This window comes from Bubalus bubalis, chromosome 15 (genome assembly GCF_019923935.1).
Source record: "Bubalus bubalis isolate 160015118507 breed Murrah chromosome 15, NDDB_SH_1, whole genome shotgun sequence".
Classification (NCBI taxonomy): domain Eukaryota; kingdom Metazoa; phylum Chordata; class Mammalia; order Artiodactyla; family Bovidae; genus Bubalus; species Bubalus bubalis.
The window spans coordinates 14,295,065-14,317,427 of NC_059171.1; the positions used below are offsets into that span (position 1 = coordinate 14,295,065).

The 22,363-nt window shown below is 40.5% G+C and overlaps 1 protein-coding gene and 1 long non-coding RNA gene across 3 annotated transcripts; one reads left to right on the top strand and one right to left on the bottom strand.

Moving 5' to 3' along the window:
- The first annotated feature begins 539 nt into the window (after window positions 1-539).
- LOC123329430 lies at window positions 540-5,187 on the top strand. Its single transcript, XR_006544842.2, has 3 exons — window positions 540-1,036; window positions 1,258-1,365; window positions 4,649-5,187. It is a non-coding gene; the product is annotated as an uncharacterized LOC123329430 (long non-coding RNA).
- On the bottom strand, window positions 1,515-22,236 carry MTERF3 (mitochondrial transcription termination factor 3). Of its 2 annotated transcripts, none has more exons than XM_025265056.3 (8): window positions 22,083-22,236; window positions 18,740-19,088; window positions 17,090-17,242; window positions 12,416-12,605; window positions 7,942-8,089; window positions 7,491-7,562; window positions 5,964-6,125; window positions 1,515-1,721 (listed from the first exon to the last, which is right to left on the bottom strand). In XM_025265056.3, the coding sequence occupies exons 2-8, from the start codon at window positions 19,071-19,073 to the stop codon at window positions 1,677-1,679; spliced, it is 1,104 nt and encodes a 367-aa protein (XP_025120841.2). In that variant the 5' UTR covers window positions 19,074-19,088; window positions 22,083-22,236; the 3' UTR covers window positions 1,515-1,676. The 2 variants fall into 2 exon arrangements, with proteins under 2 accessions (XP_025120841.2, XP_006061181.2); XM_006061119.4 differs by having other exon boundaries at window positions 1,515-1,779.
- Between the last annotated feature and the right edge of the window lie 127 nt (window positions 22,237-22,363).

A 22,363-nucleotide genomic window follows, 5' to 3' on the forward strand; every position in this document is an offset into this window, starting at 1 on the left:
CTAAGGCAAAATGAAGTTCTGAGCCTTAGAAAGACCAGGCAGTTTGGTTCCATGCTATGCCTCCTGGCTGAACCTTCTTCCATGTTCCCTATTTTTTTTTAAATAATTTGTTGGTTGCACTGGGTCTTCATTTCTACGAGTGGGCAGCAATGCTCTAGTTATGGAGAACATGGGCTTCTCATTGTGTGGGCTTTTGTTGCAGAGCACAGGTTCTGCAGCTCCTGGGCTAGACAGTGGGCTTAGTAGTTGTGGCGCATGGGCTTAATTGCTCCACCGCGTATCTCTTCCCAGACCAGGGATTGAACCTGTGTCCCCTGCATTAGCTTTAGCAGGCAGACTCATCCACTGTACCACCACGGAAGTCCCTGTGTTCCGTTTATTGAGCTCATCTGTTAGAGAACTCCATGAAGACATGTATCTATGCCACACTCACCACTGTATTCTACTCTGTTGAGGGAATGAGTAAAATACATTAATAGGAGTTAGTTTAGTTTCTCAGTTTCAGGACATCCAGCACATAGAACCCCAGTGCACAACTAACTATCCCTAAAGTTAGTTGTTTTAAAACACCGGTGCTCCTAGTTCTGCTCCACGTGGACCTTGCTGAGGTTGCAATACCCAAGATGGCCTCTTCACTCCCTTCTGTGGTGCCCAGGGGTTAGAGCTGGGACAACTGAGGTGTGGTTAGGGATCTTATTCCACCTCATTTCTCCACTAGAATCATCAGACTTTTTCCATCCTGGCTCAGGGTTCCAGGTGGACAAGCACAGATGTACACATGTTCCATGAACCAGAGTGACCAGAACGCGCCGCCAGAGTCAGTGTGGGAGCGGACTACAACGGGAGCGCAAATACCAGTGTGGCTTCCTGGGGGTACCAGCATCAACAGTCTCATGATCCTAAGGCAGATACGTGAAGCCATGCCTCATCTCACAAATAATCAGATCCTGTGCCCAGGATCACATGTCTAGATGGGAAACAGGAAAAAAAAGGATCATTTCATGCTAAATCTTTATACCCCGGCCATAAGACAAAGGTTTGTTATGTGGCCTTGTACTACATCTCATTGCTGTCCTTGAGACGACTTTCCTATCCCTTTTTCTTTCCAGATTCTCAGTAGCCAACTGTGGGCAACTTTCAATATCTTTCTTTGCTCAGGAACATAATGGTGCAGATAAACCAAAATCGAATCTGTTCTGTAGCAAAATCATAGTAGATACTAGATGGATAATATGGCATGCTCTGAACTCCTAACAGGTCAAAGAAAATAGAGCTATCTTGTGATGAAACGATTTTAAAAGACCTTAAAACAAGAAGGAAAATCCTCCACTGTTCCCGCCTTCACGAGGACAGCACACCAGCCTGGTAAACAGCCTCTCTTTCTCTAAGCTTTTATTTTAGTTCTCTTTCCCAAGAAGGAAGGAAATGGTTGAGTCAAATGTGAGTTAAGTCACCAGAAACTTGGAAGAAGCATCTATCAGAAGTGTCCCCAAATTTATAAGAGGTCTGAAGCATTTATTTAAAAATATATTTATTCATATATACATCCACTTTACATTATTACATTTTAACATTCATCAAAAACTAAAGAGTTTTTAAGAATTTCTCAAAGTCTTGTATTGATGCCTTGGCCATCCCTTCACAAAATATTCCATCAGGCACAGATACCAATTTGTCTAAAGAGATGTAGTTAGGTTCTGTCGGGTCATACTGTGCTCTTCCTAAATAGGCAAGAAACAAATGTCTTTCTTTGACTTTAAACAACCTTGTATTAAATACCTAGAAAAGAAAAAAAGTTAAAAAAAAAAAACACTGCATACTAAAATATGAACTATTAGAATGTTTATCTGGCTAAACAGTTTAATAGATTAACAAATATAAAGAATTAACCACATGTTCAATAAATATGGTAAATGCTAGAGGGTTTAAACACTTTGGCTTCTACTAAGAAATTATGATTAAAAATTAGGAACTCAGAACTAATATTCAGAACAATTCTAAAATAATAAAGCGCTGCACTGTAGGCAAAGACCAGACTTACTTGGAGAGACCGGAGGAGCTGTTTAAAAAGCAAACCTGAAGGTCCCACCCCAAATCTACTAAATCAGAAACTTTGAGAGTGGGGCCCACAAGTCCTCCAAGTGATTCTGATGCTTGCCAAGCTGAAGAACCGAAGTAAGAGATGGTGCTCTATGGCATGAAAAATTGTGTAAGATTTCACAATCTGGGAAGCTTCCCTATTTCCCTTTCTTTCCTTTTAAATTCCTGTTGCTCCCTCTCTGACTGGTATTAAAATGAAATGAACCTGGACTTCAGGGAGTAACATAACTGCTTTGGAGTTAAAACTCCTGAGGAATGGGGTAAATACAGTAATTTTAAAAAGGAGTTAGAAGCAGGCTAAATCTGTAAAGCCAGCTGCAAGGAAGATGGGAGAATTGCAAGATCTGGCCAGACCTGAATGGAGCCGTGAGCTAAAGAGACATCTGTGAGGCTCCCTGGCAAGGCCCAGTGAACTACATTTACTACTAGGTCTCAGGTCCTTCCCGTGACTGTATTTCAGATACACAGGGGACACGCCACATAGCACATAAACTCCAAGAGTCTGTTTATATTCAAGTGGAAACAAAATAGTAATAGATCACTTGGCAAGGACATCATGAAAAATGAGCGTTGAAAACTAAAGAACTTTGAGAACAGTGGCCAAAAAAAGTACAGTGTGCTAACTCAACATGAGATTGGCTTGCTTTTGGAACATCTTTTTCTCTCTCTGCAGAAACAAATTATGCGCTACTCTGCCTTCACTGTGGCAACTGGATTCTGATTATTGTGTTATTATTGCTCAAAAGATATAAGAAGCGTTTAGATGTTTCTTAAATATGACTCTTCCAGTCACTCTCAGCTTACACAACATATAGACAAGACCACACATGACTCTGAAGCTCCCAAACTATTATTCATTTCCTAAATACAATAACGCTTTGAGACAATTATACAGCTTATGACTAGATAACTATATTAGTTTCCCAGTGGTTCAAAGTGAATTCATTATGATCGATTTAGATTTGTATGCTCTTTCAAGTTCAAAAGTCACTGCTGAAGTTTTTTTCTCTCTCTCGATCCCCTTCTGCCCCAACATGGACTTCAGCTCTGCCTTCACAGAAACCCATAAGGAAAGAGGAGAAACAAGGGATAAGCCTAGTTCCTTAAAGTGATTTCTTCCTTGTTATTACTCTCACTGCTTTTGTTACCTTTTACCTTCCATGGTCACTGCTCTGAAATGACTAAATTAACCATAGTTTTAAAGTTAGAAGTGCTTCTCCATGTTCAATTAATCATAAAATTATGTACCAACCAGCACTGTTATTTGCATGAGAAAACTGTTTCCTACCACTAAGTTTTTAAAGCACCAGCCAAAAATTTTAAGTCTACATCAGTTCCTTCACAGTACTGGCTGTCAGTTAGCCTATGTTTCCATTAATAAAGCTTTTTTTTTTTAAAGGAAAAAAAAAAATCCTACGTAGGAGTCTGAGAATCCTCCCAATGTGAAAGCCACACATCTATAACCGGGCTTCTCAGAAGCTAGGATCTGGGGTACCTAAAAAAAAAATCTTTGTTTTTAAACAACAGATTTTGATGTATCTAGTCAAGCTAATATTTTTCTCTACTTGCAAGGTTTCTGTCCATTGTTAAACCCAACTCAATCTACTGACAACTCAAATGTCACCCCTTAGAGCAGCAGATCTCAGGTGAGAGCACGGGTTTTCAAACTGACTGCCAGGGTTCTAATCCAAGCTCTGGCCCATTACCTGGGTAACCTTGGACAAGCTACTGAATCTCTGTATGCTTAATTTCTTCATTTGGGAAGTAGGGACAATAATACTACCTACCTCATATGGGCTGCTGTGAAGATTAAATGAATACATACAAGTAAAGCAGTAGAGACAGAGCTGGCACATAGTAAATAAGCAATCAATAGCTGTTATTATTTCTAAGATCTTCCTGCCTCTCCTGAATTAAATCAATAGCTGTATATGGTATCTAGCTAAGACTCTAACATAATGTAAAGCAATTTACATTCTAAAAACCTGTCTTCCACATTAGATTACAAGTTCCATAAGAATACAGACCATGACTCTGATTTTTACATCCTCAAATCACATTCTCCTATCATGCTCTACTGTCACAGAATTATCTATCAACCAAGTGGAAAACTGTTATTGCTTTTTAGTTGAAGATTACTTACATTATGATGGTTCCATAAAGCCAAATTTGCACCCCTGCAGCCTTCTAACACTTTTTATAATGAATACTCATGCATTTGATGAAACAAAAATTCTCTATTAAGGGCCCATTCACAGTGAAATATGATAGGTAAATAAATGTTGTTTGTGAGGAAACTGTACCTAATGCAGGCTAATTCTGAGACCTGTATTAAAGTCATGTTTCATTTCCCAACTTTTCATTGAGAACACATGTAGCAAATGGAGGAATCACTTTAATGCAATTCAATCTTTCATTTATCCAATGAATACTCACTGAGTGTCTATTCACATGCCAAATAGGAAAGAAGGATGACTTTCATGAGATTCATTCATTTGTTCAACAGATATCTATCCAGTACCTACTAATTGGTCCCTTCTAATTCCAGGTGCAGGGAATTTAGCAATGTATAAATCAAACAAGACCTGCTTTCAAAGAAACATTCTTCTGAACAAGCAGATAATGTCACTCACCAGCTAAAGAACAGGAAAGTCTGATCAGCTTAGAAAACATAATTATGGCTTTGGCATGATGACTAACTGGAGCTAAGAACTACATGCTTTGATAGGAGATCATTACAACATGGCTTGTTAACTAATGGATTTAGGCAGACTGTGAATACATTTAGAATGGAAAAAAATCTTTAAGGGAAGTGATCTATTTCCATGTGAATAGAGAAGCGCACAGGAGAGAACACATTCGATTCCAACAGGCCGAATGAAGACTAGGTGCAAACCACAGAGAAACAGATTCATCGCTTATTTTTCCTCCAGAGATGTATATGGGTGCCCTTCTCTCTCACAAGTAATCCTGCTATTACATTTGCTAGATTGTGGTCTTGATACAAAGATGGGCAAAAAGAAATATGGCCTTATACGACCCAGCAATCCCACTGCTGGGCATACACACCGAGGACATCAGAATTGAGACACGTGTACCCCAGTGTTCATCACAGCACTGTTTACAATAGCTTGGACATAGAAGCAACCTAGATGCTCATCGGCAGACGAATGGATAAGAAAGCTGTGGTATATATACACAATTGAATATTATTCAGCTATTAAAAAGAATGCATTTGAATAAGTTCTAATGAGGTGGATGAAACTGGAGCCTATTATACAGAAAGGAGTAAGTCAGAAAGAAAAACACCAATACAGTATATTAATGCATATATATGGCATTTAGAAAGATGGTAATGATGACCCTATATGCAAGACAGCAAAAGAGACACAGATGTAAAGAACAGACTTTTGGACTCTGTGGGAGAAGGCGACGGTGGGATGATTTGAGAGAATAGCACTGAAACATGTGTATTACCATATGTGCAATAGGTCGCCAGTCCAGGTTCGACGCATGAGACAGGGTGCTCAGGGCTGGTGCACTGGGATGTCCCTGAGGGATGGGATGGGGAGGGAGGTGGAAGGGAGGTTCAGGATGGGGAACACGTGTACACCCGTGGCTGATTCATGTCAATGTATGGCAAAAACCACTACAATATTGTAAAGTAATTAGCCTCCAATTAAAATAATTTAAAAAAAAAGAAATATGGCCTTAATACAGCTCTCAGAACTGGACTGTTTGGTCTGATTCCTTCACAAACAGCACGGGCGGCTTTTCACAAGCCGAGAGCATGGTGTGCTTGCGCAAGTTCTGGACGAGGGGTGACGGCAGCTCTTCAGGACAGAGAGCTGTGAGCGCCTCACCTGCGGGAACCTGACGATGACGTGGTGGGGCACGTGCATCACGTTGTGCACGTAGTCGAAAGTCTCGGTAAGTTTCCTTTTATTTGCAGTCAGCATCTTCGGGATCTTGGTGATCATGTGTTGAATTTCATTCTGCTGAAAACCTAGTTCAAGCCGAAAAACCTAAAAGAAAGTAGAGTTGTGATGAAGCACAAAAGTCATTGTTTGTTTTTGTTCAGTCCCTAAGTTGAGGCCAACTCTTTAGAGACCCCGTGGACTGTAGCCCTCCAGGCTTCTCTGTCCATACGATTTCCCAGGCAAGAATACTGGAGATCTTCCTGACCCAGAGATCAAACTTGTGTCTCCTGCATTGGCAGGTGGATTCTTTACCATTGAGCTACCAGGGAAGCCCATGAATCACCAACAAATAGTTATTTTGGTAACATGCCAGAAGACACATTAATTCTTTCAAAATTAAAGGACATTAAAATCTGGAGATGGCTATGCCAACGTCCGTAAGGGTTCATGACTACTTGCTTCTGGGGTAACCTGAATTTTAAACCTCTCTCTTGAGGAAGAGCTACTCACAGCCTGATGACCATCATGAAGCTCACCAAAGCAGCTATCATAATTACAAGACAGAGGAACAGTGCCCACCAGAGGCCTGGTCAGGTTATCTGTATGGACCCTACACCACATAGACTGGCAGGAAGATTATCAAAGTGCTTTCTGAGCCTCTGCTCCCAAGCACACTCCTAATCATGTCATCTGGAAATGTTACGTGTCAAAATTCCAGAGATGATTCAAAAAAATAAAAAAATACTCCAATGTGGGATAGTCCTTTGTGTACATTCATAGTATCCTACGCTTCCCCACCATCCATCGCTCTCATCACTTTGCAGGCGACCCCCTCCACTGGACTGTGAACTCCACAATGGCAGGAACTGTCTCTCCAGAAAAGAACATGGGCAGAAGCTCAATACAAATTTCTTCAACAGCTGAGTATTGAACACTTTAGGCACCTCAGCAAATAGGCCTTATATAATAATTTCAAATCCCATGACCGCTGTGGGACACTAACAAGTCAGCTGCCCCTGGTTCTACATAGCAGTAGAGTGTCTGGTGTGGTCTCTGATGGAACTAGAGCTGGGTCCTGGCACAGCCATGTGTGGGCACTACCCTCTGCAAAGAAGCTCCAGATGCCGCCGCTCGCCTCCCACCCAGGGGACTACGACACAGACCCTCATCCTGGGCAAAGGAAGTGGCTTCCAGGTCCCACCCAGATGCCCAACCTGCTCCTCTAGGACTACGGTACCAGTGTCTGCAAGGCAACTTACTCATGTAACACCTGCTCAATATGTGAAAAAATTATAAACTAAAATAAACCGCCTGCAGTATATTTATTATACTATTTCCTAGGTCCACCTTCTTAGAAATATCTTCTTTTACAATCTGGTTTTCTTTAAGATGATGAGAGCAAAACCCATTTCCTTCAGAGGACTCACACACTTCAGAAGCAGGTTTCTGCAAACCTTATTATTGTCCTACCTTCATGTTTTCCTTCACGGGCTCCAGACTTCCAGTTAGTAGCCTTGGGAGACGAATTACCAGATCTCTAGTCTACAGTTAGAAAATAATCTATTATTAATATACATGCACATTCAACTAGTTTGGAAAAAATAAGGCATAACCAAGATGTAAAAGTAAAATTTAAGATATGACCCAGGAGAGAAATGCTAAGGAGCCCAGAAATACAAACACTTATTACTGTTTGAGAAAAACAAATGCTCAAAATAATATTTAAGGAAGCAACTTGATGGAATTATCATAAAATGATATAGCAATATCATTAACCTAGTAAGGTAATCCATTCTTGTACAGAAAATACCAGGCATTGATAGAATTCATAGGGGCCAGGCATCAGTTAGAAACATGAGCTTGTTAACAGTTACTAAATGTAGCTGACATGAAAACATATAATTCTCCAGTTCTCTTTTACCTTCTTCACACTAAGTTTAAGTTCTTTCTGAAAAAATCCCAGTCTGTTATCCAATCTCTCCACTGAAAAACTCAGAAGGAATGGTGCATTTCTGACCATCTGTGCAATATCCGCCTTACTGAAATTTTTTGACTGTAGATAAGCCACCCTAGAGAGACAAAATACATGCACATATCGTAAATATTTACTAGTGTCTTGCTACCTTCGAAAGTAACAACTGTTTTTAAAGCATTCACGAACCAAAAAAAAAGTTTAAGCAAAAACATTCTATAATAATGACCCAAATATGGTTAAACTAAATGGCTTTCCAGGTGGCACACTGGTAAAAAAAAATCTGCCTGCCAATGCAGGAGGTGTTAGAAATGCGGGTTCAATCCCTGGGTCAGAAAGATCCTCCGGAGAAGGAAATGGCAACCCAGTTCAGTATTCTTGCCTGGAGAATTCCATGGACAGAGGAGTCTGGTGGACTATGGTCCATGGGGTTGCAAAGAGTCGGACATAACTGAGCAAGCCCGCACACATTAAAACAAAACAAGTACCCATCCAGCTTTTCCATTTATAATTAGAAACAGAAAATATTTCTGAAATCCACTAACAAACAGATTCGCTTTTCAGTTAATCTGACTTGTTTTACTGGTTGGTTAAAAAAAGAGATAGCTTCTGTTTTAGAATTTTTTTTTTGCTAAGAATAGAAAACACGAAATTAAGAAGAGATTTAGAACTCTTTTTACAAAGAAAAATCATCAAGCATGTGGCTAGGACTGGAAAGAGGAATTTTTTTTTTTTTTTTTTTTGGCTGTCTCATTGTCTCATGGCGTTAGGGTCGTTAGGGTCTTAGTTCCCTGAAGGGAGCTAAGCAGTGGAAGCACGGAGTCCTAAACTGCCAGAGAATTCTTAGAATGTATTTCCATAAATAATTTTCACTATAGTCTTTAGTATGTAATTTGTTAACAACTGAGAAATTTCCTGCTGTTTCTGGGAACCAAAATAAGGCAGTAAAGTCCAGAAAGTATGACTATAAAGTAACATTATTGATTTTTAAAATCTATAAACATAGTGAAAGCTAGTTTAAATGCCTAAAATATTCTAGGACATTATTTTGTTAGATTCTCATCAGAAAAACAAACAAACCCCTGAAGCCAGGTAAATTTCCCACATTGCATTTGAAGAAACACAGATTAAGAGAAGTTAAATAACTTGTTTTAGGCCGCTAGCTAATTAATGACAGAGCTGAAATTTGAACCCAGGCATGCCTAACCCTAATGACTATGATATTTTTATACCATGTATCAGAACTTATATTTTACACTAAATGACTATTATTCCTTTAAACCAGTCCCTTAGAGGAGATGAGAGGAAAAAAATTGATAAAACTACACAAAAATTTAAATGCAAGGCAAAAAAATCACCAACCAAGTCAGACAAGTGACAGTTTGGGAAAAATATTTACAACATGTCATAAAGAACTAATTTTGTTAATGCATTAAAAAATGCTTACCAAAAAAAAAGGAAAAGGCCCAATTAAAACTGGTAAAGGACACATATAATTTATAGAAAAGGAAATGTAAACAGACATTCAACATATGAAAAGATCCTTCAAACATCTGATGGTCTAAACGTCATTCCCAAACGACAAGAGAATGTTTTTATCAATACAATGAACTGAAATTATAAAGCTCAATGACACTATATTATGAGGATAATAAGGAAGCTGGCACACATGTACACTGTTGGTGGGAGTGTAAACTGGAAAGCCTACATGAAGGGCAATCTGTCTATTAAAATTATAAATGCATATTCCCTTTGACCTAGCAGTTCTACAGATATATACCGATATGTGTGAAATGATTTCTATAAAAGGGGAGTCGCTGCAGCTTCTCTGTGACAGTAAAGACTAGAAAATAACCACTGTGTTTACCAAAACGGGACTAGACAGATCTGTAGCATGAACCAAAAAAGGGTTAAAAAGAATAGGAAGAGCGAATAAAAAACTATCTCTGAAATAGAGTTAAGAATGTGAGGTGCAGCATAGTTGTATAAACGCTACCATCTGTGTGTGTGTGCGCTCTTGTATATGAGTGCATACAGACACACATACATGCTGGTGTATGATAAAATATTCTTAGCTAATTGAACAAAAAACTTGATTATAGTACCTGCCTATCTAGACAGGTCTTGCAAGGCTGATGAGGAACAGGAATAAGTAGGCTGGAAAGGACAATTACAATTTTTTTCTTTTTTTGGTCACAGGAGAGACCAACATCTGATTAAAAAACACTATTGAAACTGTTATCTACTGTGATAACTTTTCCAATAAAAAATTAAGATACAAAGCCCAGCCAAAAAAAAAAAAAAAAAAATTCAAAAAATTCTACTAACTTAAATGCACACCATTCATTTGAAAATTCTTAAAAACAATCAACCAACTCTTTAGTATGTTTCAAATTCTCTTCATTGAAAGGCAAACAAATGTATGTAGTCAGTGCAATCACAGAAATTCTAGCAAGTAAATCTGTACATACCAGAGCCAGAAGCTAAGTTCAAAAAAAGATTATACCTTCGCCTCTTCTAGGAGAAGCTTACTTTTCATTGTATCGCCTTTTAAGTGGTAATTTATGTGGTAAATAACCTATTAAAAAATTCCAAGTAATTTTTTAAAAAATGTTCCAGTTTGACAGCCAGGTTTAGGAACTGTATAATTAGACTATACTCTGTATATGAAAATAATCTTTGTTATTCTCATATGTGTATGTATGATCTTGAGCAAGTTAACTCAACCTCCTTTTAAATGTATGCTTCCTTCATAGAATTAAAAGTAGGGAGGCAGTACAGTATAGTAGCGAGGACTCTGAAGTTAGACTAAGTGGATCTGAATCTCAGCTTTGCCACTTAGACTGGCTGGAGCATCTAGGGCAAATTATTTAACCTCTCTCTGCCTCTCCCAAGGATATAAATAATAAAGGTGCATTGGGCAGCCTCTGATATGGTTCCCAGTGATCTCCACCTCTTGGTATGTACTCTTCCTTGGACTACATCCTGAGCAAAAGGGCAAGCTGGTTTTTACAAAGGGAGAGGAGGAGTGTTCCAGACAGTCAGGAGCAGAGCTGGCCCCGTCAGACTGAGTCCCTGAGAACCATTTCCATTCCTTCTGACTTCTGAACTGTAACAGCCTGTCTGCGTTACACAGACTATAAGTCACATGAAGGGAGAGAGGACATCTCTAAGTGCCTTGCTTATATAGTAAGGGCTCAAATTATTAAAGAATAATTATGTAAGAAATATGTTTCTTTGTTGTTCTGTTTTTTCCTAACTCAGAGACCTTCAAGGAACTATGGAGCTCTTCGAAACCGGTGTGAGAACAGTCTGGGTGAGAAGATGAGAGGCAGATTAGTTAGGAGAAGGTTGCGGCATTCTTCATGTGAGACAACGGGGACCCGAGGTCAAGTATTCAAAGGGAAGATTAAGATTTGAGAGCGATACAAATAGAACCAACAGACCTTGGTTATTTCTTAGATGTGGATGATAAAAGACGAGAAGTCCAAGTTAATACCAGTATTTCCAATTTGGGCAGCGGAGTGAACAGTGCTCTCACGCAGTGAGTCTGGGAAAACCTGATGAGGTCGGAGTGATGAAAAATCCAAGATGTGAACTTAAAAAGACCCAGACTCTGTCTTACTCTCTGTGACGTTGCCAATGCCCAGCAGGATTCTCACCTCACCGGTCAATAGTACCTGACTGTATCGATTCTCACAAATTCAATAAATTCCTTGAATATTGAGTGAAGTACACAGATATTTATAAGAGTGCTATTAAAAAAAAAAAAAAAAAAAGGAAAAACCAAAATAGCCAACTGACAGAAGCAACTAAGCAAATTATACAGTATTTGCCAAAAGAAGGTTAAATATCTACCATCCAACACTGGCCAGAAAGAACAATAGAAGCGATCAGGCTTTCACACCTTAAGTGTGCTCTCAGATAATTCAGCCATTTGTTAATGGATTAAAAAAAAACTTATCCCAGTTTCCAAAGAGAAACAGCAAAGTAGTGGCTTAGCAAAAAATTGAAAGCATAAAAATAATAATGGGTAGCTGAACAAAAGAAGTAATTTGGATACTTAATTTTTTTTTAAGTATTTATTTATTTGGCTGCGCCAGGTCTTAATTGAGGCACATGGGGATCTCTGACCTTCACTGCAGCATGCAGGATCTTTAGTTGCATCACTTGGGGTCCAGCTCCCTGACCAGGGATCGAATCTGGGTCCCTTGCATTGGGAGCACAGAGTCTCAGCCTCTGGACCACAGGGAAGTCCCTAGATACTTAATTCTGATCAAAGAAGGTCCATAACAAAAAGTCACATTCACATTCATTACGTCAGCAGATCCTTATGCTGCTGAGACTTAAAAATATAACTTACGCATGTTATTTCTTCACAGCTCCTTCTTGGGTTATGTGAAAATCAGTCTAACAGCCCTACCTGGTCTTCAGATTTTCAAGGTCTTCAGAGAAAATAGCATAGTTTTTTGTCAGGAATGGTCCCAGTTGGGTATCCTCTATGCCCAAATCTTTAAGAAACAGGAGCATTTGCTTAATGTCTTTTTCAAAATCCAGTCGCAGGAGGAGGTTGGCTGCATCGGGATGTTTTTCTATCTTGGATAAATCCACTCCTGGAATAAATGACAAACCCTGTGTGAAGATACCTGTCTGGCTGAGTCATTAAACGTCATGTATGGAAACACAAAAATTACTGATGAAGGTAAACGACCTGTCCAAAGGAGACCTGAGTCAGGCCAACAGAAACTTCTAATTTGGTTGCAGAAATAAAAATACATTAAAAGCTAGCATTTCTTTCAAAGTCATGTATAAAGGAAAACAGTGCATTTGGGGCTAAATTTCTATCCGTCGTCATCGTCATCTTTATCTAAGGGTTCTTGGATACTATTTGCAGGGTGCTTATGAGCCCTTACTGATCTCCATGGTAACTGCTTCACTGATCATTCTGCAGGCTAACAAGCCCCATGAACTGCTACTTTCTTTGAAGTTTATCATTTTAGTTATAAGTATTATTTTAAAAATTGGTTTATGAATCCCTCCATAGGAGGAACAAAAGCAAACCCTATGTCTTACTAACTTTACTCATATTTCTTTATTCATATTGTCTTTAGCATAAAGACAAGAGCCTTGAAGGAGCTCATGAAACAGCTCATGAAATATACAGTTCTCAAGTAACAGAGAAGCAGAAAGTACACCACCTTCCACCTTCACAAGGTCTCAGAATCTGAGGTAGTCTAAGCAAATGAGACAAGGGACGGGAGAGGAAGTCAGAAGGGGGAGAAAACAAGTTATTGGACTTTGGTTATGGATATAATTAGATGTCCACCTCAATTAAGCAGTGAATCAAAGTAACTTTTGATTCAAAATTCTCATTAAAACTGAGTATTTTATTCTCTGATTTTCCTTTTTATCTGATTAAAAAAAAAAATCAAACATGAATAGGAAAGGCCTATTCCTTATCGTTGGAGAAGGAAATGGCAACCCACTCCAGTGTTCTTGCCTGGAGAATCCCAAGGACAGGGGAGCCTGGTGGGCTGCCGTCTATGGGGTTGCACAGAGTTGGACACGACTGAAGAAACTTAGCAGCATTCCTTATCGTAAACATGAGATAATAAGGTATAATTTTATTTAGATATTCTTTTTCTTTTTTAAACTTTATATTCTTAAAAATATTTTTTCAGGTTAAAAAGTAGCTCTCAAACTGTTTTCCAGATGTAACTTTACAGTCTTAAATATAAATGCAATGAAATAAAAGCACTTTTAAAAATGGTGTCTATAATTCCATGTATTAGATCCAAATGTAATTCTAAACCCAAACTTATTGACATTAAACAGGCATTGATATGATGATAATTAACAGAAAAATAGATTACACAAACACACATACATGCAGAATGAAGACTAAAAACAGATCCAAGATGAACTAAAAACCGAGTGTTCAAATAATAACATTTAAAATCAGTGGGGGAAAAGATGGACTGTTCATTAAAACACAATATGACATCTAGCTATATATTTGAAAAATAATTACTAATTCCTTCTATAGCTGATACAAAAATTAATTTCAGATATATTAAGACTCTAAATATATACTAACTCTAAAATTATTAGAAGAAAACACAGACTTAAAAAAAATAATAGTAAGCTTGACTACATGAGGACATGAGACCCACTGCATGGCTTTCTGTAATATATGCATTTGCTTAGAAAAAGGTGAAGAAGCTACTCAACAAACTGGTGATGGTGGTTACCTTCATAAAGTGGGACTGGAGATGGAGAGGAGGTTAGGTTCTTTCTCCTTAACAGCTGCAGTTTTAATAACTAGATATAATTTTTCTATAGTATAATTTTAAAAATCGTACTAACAGAAAAAGATTTTAAATTACTGGGTGGGTGGATAAATAAGATAGAAACTATCTTATTTATTTACCACTAAACTATCTTATTTAAACACAGTTCCAAAAATTTGTGATAAATGTGGGAAGGTACGCTTTAAAAATCACATCAAGGGTTTGGACTTCAGTTTAACTCAGTATTGCAGCTGACGTGTGCTCAAGTGCCTCGCTCAGCATGAGCTGTCAGGCCCTGACTGTGCTGAAACCAAATTCCTCAAAAGCTGCTTCTTAACAGCAAAGGAGGGCAGAGTCTCACCAGGAGGGCACACTGCTGCCAGCACGCATCACGTGGCTGACTCAACGATTTCATCAACTTGAAAAAAAATAGTCACTGATGCCTCTTATGGACCAGGCAACTTCTGCGGATATAAAGAATGAATAATACATGATGCTAACTTCTAGGTGACCACAGCCCTAAGTTGGCTTTGACCCATCAGTTCAGTTTGGTTACACACACTCTGTGTATCAGCCAGCGTCTGGCAGGCAACAGAGGTTGCCCGAGCAAGTTCAAATGAAAAAACTTGAATGAAGGGACTCTGTACAGTGGTGTGAGCAGAGTTACGGGAATAAACAAGGGCACCATTAGTGCTAGAGAGACAGGGAGGAGGGAGTCTCCTGTGAACCCAGAGGGAGCTGCAAGCTATTAAGCAAGGGCTGCTCTCAGGAGGAGCTGTTGCCATGGAGCAAGGCAGTTACATGACCCAAGACAGGGAGGGGACAGAGAAAAAATGCTCCCACCTGCCGTCCCCCTCCTCCTGCATGTGCCTCCCACGGCTAAAGCTGCTCAGAAGCCAGCTGACGAAGGAGCCTGAGCACAGAGGTGAGCCTTCTGGGATACAGAACAAGCAGAGAAAGGCAGAAAACAGATCTGAGAAGCAGAGAAGAACCAGGACACTTGGGTCATCAAAAACACTGGACAGGGGCTTCCTGGGTGGCTCAGTGGTAAAGAATCCGTCTGCCAAGGCAGGAGACATGGGTTGGATCCCTGAGTCAGGAAGACGCCCTGGAAAAGGAAATGGCAACCCACTTCAATTAAAAAAAAAAAAAAATTACTATGTAACAATGGGAGCGTGGATCCTTCTAGGGCACTGTCATTTAAGTTACTGCCAGGACGTGCTGTTGAAGGATCAGCATACAGAGGAAGGAATGGCTGAAACACATTTCAAAACTCTAAGTATACTGAAGATTATTCAAAGGTAGGGGCCACATGCCCTTCCCGTGGGACCTCTCCCAAGGCCGAGGACGTCCTGGGCTTTCCTGCTTGCAGATGTCATCTTTTTCTCTCCTTTGAACCCACAGAAGACTTTATTTGTATCTTTTATGTGGAATTTATCACTGTACCTTTCGTTTTTGGATTTCCATTATTATTTAGATGCTTCTGAAGACCTGAAGCTTCTTGAGAACAAAGGCCATTCCCTATACATCTAAGTAACTTCTACAGGGACAGATGTGTAAACAATTATAAAGGTGTTCTTAGTGTCCAGACTGAGGTAAGCAGGGGGGGACGCCTAGAGGAGAGTCACTCTGTCTGAAGGGTGAGAGAAGACATTTGGGAAGTCACTTGAACTTGAGTTAAGTTCTCCAGTTGTCAGACCTGGCCAAACAAAAAGGAGGGGAGTGGTGGGCAAGTGAAGCTGAAGGGGTGAGCAAGGGCCAGACCAGGAAGAGCTCAGAAAGATTTCAAGTAGGTCACTGACACAGCCAGATTCGCATTTTAGAAAGAGCACTAATATTAGAGACATTACCAGGGAACACTGCTCAAAGGAGGACTATCAAGTTAGGAAGCTCCTTTTTCCGGAAAACTAAGGCAGTGACCAAGACATGAGAGAAACAGATGGGACTGGGATAATCCCGCCTATCCTGTTCCTTTCAATCCCTCAGTTCATTATCTGGGAATGTAGAATAAGAGAAACACCAGATGCAGAGATAACAGGAAAAGCAGAAAGTTGCAATAAGGTGCTAGATTGAAAAATAAAAGAGGACTCATCAAAGTTTGCAGGGAGAGCTCTTGGCTGCCCTCAATCCTTACTAGTCCTTGCATCTTACTAGTCCAAGAGCACGCCTAGAGATGCCATCCAAAGTAGAACAGTGGGCTCCAGCGAAAGGTCAGGGGAGTAGGAAAATGGAAGGAAAATCATCTGAGAGGGTTAGGAAAAACTGTCCTGAGCGGCCACTGGAAGGTGTGCGAAAGTTCAAAGAAAACTAAAGAATTCAAAGAAGGGAATCAAACAAAAAACAAAGTAATTACTAACTCCAAGAAAATGAAAGGTTGTACAAGAAGAAAAACAATCATAGCACACTTCCTAGAGAGCAGTGAGCAATATTTAGAATTATAATGGGATCAGTGACTAATGATTTATTTCAAAAATTGTTAATATAGCCTATTGGGAGAATTGAAGAGAATGAAGGGGAAAAGTACATGTGTGCAAGAGATTAACTGATATCTAAAACTGATGAAACAAGCAACAGCACCACAAGTGATTACATGGGCATTTAGAGATTAAATACCAATAGAAAGAGCTGTAAAAGCAGATAGTCCAGGATGCAGGTCAGGAGGCATGAAGCTGGGAGTACGGTTTTTCACTGGACGCCTTTTCACACTATTTGACTTTTAGGCATGTACATGTACTTTGATAAAGATAGAAATGCTAATTTTAAAAGTAAGGCAAAACAAAAAAAATGTGTGGGTTACTTAGACTTACCTAGAAGTACTAACTTCCTCAGAGTCTCGGAATGATCCACATAGTCTCGAAGTGTGACTGAAGACGGGGGCAATGGAGGGCCTGCGATAATCTGCACAGCCTCCTCGTCAGAAATCGGCTGCAACGGGGACAATGGAGGCACGTCGTCCAGTCCTTTGTGGCCAGGATGTAGGAAAGCAGCAAGTTAGCTTTCTAATCTGTACACTTACATGTTCTTTCTACAAAGGCAGTCTCTTGCCTAGTTTGCTTCTTTTTAAATCTTGGCATCATTTCTGAGTTAAACATCTAAAAATTCCATATATTTTCTACCTTCTAAGAGGTAAGGTTAAGACTATTTAGATAACCACTACTATTCCTCCAAAGTCAGAAATTTGTGGTGAAGCCCTGTACAAAATTCCTTTCCTTTCCTTCACTTGTCAACAGGTATGAATGCTTAATGACCTATAGTACATTCTGAGAAAGATTGAGTCTACTACCATAGCTTGTTAACTTGGCCAAAAGTACAACATACTCTACCAGCCTGAATTGTATGGGTTAAAGTCATCATATCCTGAAATGTCATTTTGATCTATCTTTTCTCCTCCAAATTATTCTCAAATATGTCTTTAAGAGGATTTCTACAATTCTGTTTTCATCACCCCCAATCCTTTGCCACAAAGTGACCCTCTCTAGTACAGCCTTGAGTCTGAGGTTTTGTTGTGGCCCTAGTGGTAAAGAACCCACCTGCCAATGCAGAAGACACAAGAGACACGGGTTTGATCCCTGGGTTGGAGGAGGGCATGGCAGCCCACTCCAGTATTCTTGCCTGGAGAATCCTATGGACAGAGGAGCTTGGTGGGCTACAGCCCATAGGGTCGCCAAGAGCTGGACACGCTGAAGTGACTTAGCACGCAGGCACCCAAGTCCAACACAGTGTAAAAGACCCTGGGAACTGTAACCTGCCTAAGGCTAAGGAATCAGAGCCTTGACTTTATGTTCTACTTTTCTGTCTCTAATCAGTATGCTTTCTCGTTTCTCACAGCCAGTCTCCCCTCACGGCCCTCACCGCCCAGCTCACTTGTGTTTATAATCTACTTAACCTAACATGATCTCATCTGTAGTGAAGTATTCCTTGCATAGGAATATTCCTAGAATGGGAAGCACAGGCAGGAGAAGAGTGACTTAAAAAATTTACACGAGGGAGCTTTTTGGGGTGTTCTAGTTGTTCTTTTTGTTCTATTTGTTGACTGTGGTGGCTGCTACAGAACTGAAAGCATGATGTCAAGATTCATAAAACTGTATACTCAAAAAGGATGACTTTTACTTGAGTAAAATTATACCCTAATTAGGTATATAGAATAGGGTAAATTAGATCCTAATAAACCTTTTAAAAATATCTAAATAAAGAACATAGAAAGCAAGTGCTACTGGCATAGCTATAAAACAATCTTAAACAAATTAATCTAAAAACTTTTTTCTTAGTATAAGTCAGAGGCCTAATAAAAGCAAGCAGATTATTGTGTAATAGAAGCAAATGAATAGAAGTGGATTGTTCTTTTTCTTTCCTGACACCAAGTATGACTTGAATTTGGCTAACAAAATATAAACAGGTAGCTTGTTCAAACTACCAAGGTGAGGCAAAGGGGAGTTTTCTGAAAGTTGAAAAATTACCTTCTAGGGACAGCTCAGAATCAAGGCTGGGCATCTTTTGTGTCTTCTGTGGCGGCTCATTCACGGAAGGAAGCAAAGTGCTTTGGGCACAATTAATCTCTCGCCTACTTGAGTTGGCGGACTGGGAACCATTCCACATGGAGGAAGTCCTGTAAGTCCTAAAACCCCACTGGAGAAAGCAATCCTCAGAGGATGCACGGGGCTGAGCAAAAACGCCACACAACAATGTTTTTCCTGGTCTCTGAAAACCTCTTCTGAGTTGCAGAGCAGTCATGAAGCTGCTCAACTTAACTGAGTTGAGCCATCTGGGTATCTGTTGGGCTGACAGGGCCATTTTTCTTAAAGTTGCCTACAAAAGAAATACATAACCATCAAAAAAGAGAAACTTATTTCACTTAAACATTTAAAACAGTAGTCAAACCACAAAAAGATAAAACTGGAAATTATTTTTGCTGCTTAAAAGGTGTTTATTACTTTAGATGACTAAAGCAGTCAGATATTTTTAAGCATGGGAAAAGCAAAAAACAAGGCAGTTTCAGTTACAAACCAAAAGACAGGAACTTCTGAACTGGAAAGATAAAGATATACTTTACAATTTAAAAACAGAAAGCAAAATCAGTGGTATGAGAAAAAACATTTAAAACAAACATCTGCAAATATTAAAATTACAGCTGAATCTGTTAATAATTAAAGAAAACAAGGTGATGCAGTTAAGTGCTCTTGAAATTTGATTTGAAGGACATTTGAGAAGCAGATTGCTGATCAAAATAACACTGAATTATTCAGATGCATTTTATGTATGTACATTAGTCACAAAAACAAGAAGAATTCTACTTAGTCTTAAATGAATCATCAAAATATTATCATTGTAGAAGGTCATTTCTTGCTTTATTCTCAGGGTTGAACACTATTGATTATTTCACAGGTAAAGCTGTTCCTCAAAAGAGAATTGAATAAAACCAAATTCTGTTTGACTGTAGGAACAAAGAAAAAGACTTTCAAAATGGAGGGGTGGGGTGGGGTTCAAAACTAATAAGTAAAATGAACAGACAGAAATGTATTACAAGCAACCAGCAATGGATATATGTATATTTTGACTGAAAAAGTGGTTGTTTATTAAGAGATTTTTTAATCAGGAAATGACTTTTATATTTAGCCAGCTTAATTAAAGGGTAAACGATGCATTTTTTATATAAGACAATCCATTAAAATATAGCAGAGAGTCCAGCATGTGGAAAATGCCCAACACATGTTAGCCATATAATAATCATCATATTCACTGATTACACAACCAAACATAAATGCGTTTGGACTTAATTGTTGCATACAACTTTTTGATTTGTTTCTCTCCATACTGAATTTCAGAAGAAGGCACTGGCAACCCACTCCAGTACTCTTGCCTGGAAAATCCCATGGATGGAGGAGCCTGGTAGGCTGCAGTACATGGGGTCGCCAAGAGTTGGACAGGACTGAGCGACTTCACTTTCACGCATTGGAGAAGGAAATGGCAACCCACTCCAGTGTTCTTGCCTGGAGAATTCCAGGGACGGCAGGGCCTGGTGGGCTGCCGTCTATGGGGTCGCACAGAGTCGTACACAACTGAAGCGGCTTAGCAGCAGCAGCATACTGAATTTCAGCTTGTTTTATGTTTGTCATTAGACCAAATAAATGCTTCAGGGTCTAAGCTCTTCTTGGAGATCTGCGGTTTAGGGAAGTCTCCTGAAAGTAATATATAAAAGTGAAACGTCTCCCTGTCATTCTGAAATGATTTTAGAAAGGAAAAATGTAATTACAGCAGCCTTATGAGTGATTTTTGTTAAACTCTGGTGGGAAATGAGCCTCCAAATCTGTCGTGTTTTTCCTCAAAGCTACAACATTCATTCTCTGCACAGCAGTCTCATAAGGGCACTCAGTTGGAAGCCAGAAGACCACAATTCTGCTCCTTGAGGATAAAAGTTTCTCAAGGTGGTTCAGCACGACTGGCCCATGATGGGGGATTCAATAACCATTCTTTAAAAGACAAGTTTTTTAAAGCTTATGGGTACAATAAGACGATTCTTGAGCTCTAAAATGGTCTGACTTCTCAGTTTGTCCAAGCATTCTGTCCTCCATCAAACTTCTGAAATCCCCGATTCACTTCAAAGTCTCTAGAGCCAGGCTCAAATCAAAGCTCTACCCAAAAGAAGGGAGGAGAGGGTGAGATGTATGGAAAGAGCAACATGGCAACTTACATTACCATTTGTAAAATAGATAGCCAACAGGGAATTTGCTGTATGGCTCAGGAAACTCAAACAGGGGCTCTGTATCAACCTGGAGGCGTGGGATGGGGCGGGAGACAGGAGGGAGGTTCAGGGGGGAGGAAATGTGTGTATACTTATGGCTGATTCATGTTGAGGTTTGAAAGAAAAAAACAAAATTCTGTAAAGCGATTATCCTTCAAAAAAAAAAAAAAACCTCTCCCCACATCATAACGATCAACTTTTGCATTCTATCCATATTAATTAAACGGTCTTTACACAAACAAATAATGTTTATCCTTCTGTTTTTCTTGACAAGCGCACTGTCTTTGCTACATCATCATTTCATCGCCGTGTATACTTCTAACAATCGATTATTGTTCGTTCACGAGAGCAGGGCTCTGTCTTTATCCCTGCATGCACCGTCCCAATCTCTGTATTCCCCAGGCCCAGAGTCTCGCACTGCTCCTACGTTTTCTGGGCAGAAATGAATCGGTTGCAACTACGGTGAACTCATTTGCTTACAAAATACTTAAAATCTGGTAAAGGCGTCTGCGTCAAAAGCCAAAAGCCTTAAGTAAAATTTGAAGTCCACTAACACATATAGACTAGTTCTCCACTGCATGCCTTAGTAGTTTCATTGGCGCTTAAATACATTCGACGAGGGTGCAAGATTTCGACCTCTGGGAGGCTTAGATCAGGAGACTGAAAGATGGGGAGGACGACGGTTTGGGAATCAGGGGCCTCGGGAACACGGCCTGACCTCCCAACCCTTCCCCGCCCCGGCCATTCTACCAGGTCCGTTTTAGGTTCCCCCAAACCCAACTTCCGGAGGAAGTCCCCCTCACCATCTAGACCTCCTTCCGCGTTTCCCCCACGCCGCATCACCCCGCGCCCCCACCGCCCGGGCAAAGCGCGCTAAACACACCAGCGTCGCGGCGCGCCCTTTTCACTCGCCAAGGGGAAAAAACAACATCCCCAACCCTCCGCGGGGCCGCGACGGCCTACGGAGCCACGCGGTTCAGGGGCGCGGCCTAGAGCCGAGGAGGAGAAGGGTGGTGGGGGCCGAGCCGGGACCCCCCGGGCAGGGAGCGCGCCCCCTTTACCTGTGGCCAGGCCTTCACCGTCCGCCCGCCCAGCCGGACCCCACGGGCCGCCCCTCGGCGCCGCTCTGCCCGCCGGCGCTCGCTCGCCCGCCGGCCCACGTGGGCTGCGGCCGGAGCGGGCTAGACCATCGGCGCGGCTGCGCGGGGGGGGAGCGGGCGGCGCGCGGCGAAGTAGACAGAGCCGGCCGCGGGGGGCACACGGTCTCCCTCCCCCGTGGGCGCCGCAGACCCTTCCGATGGGCTTGGGAACGCGCCGCGCGTCCCTCCGGACGCCCCTCCCG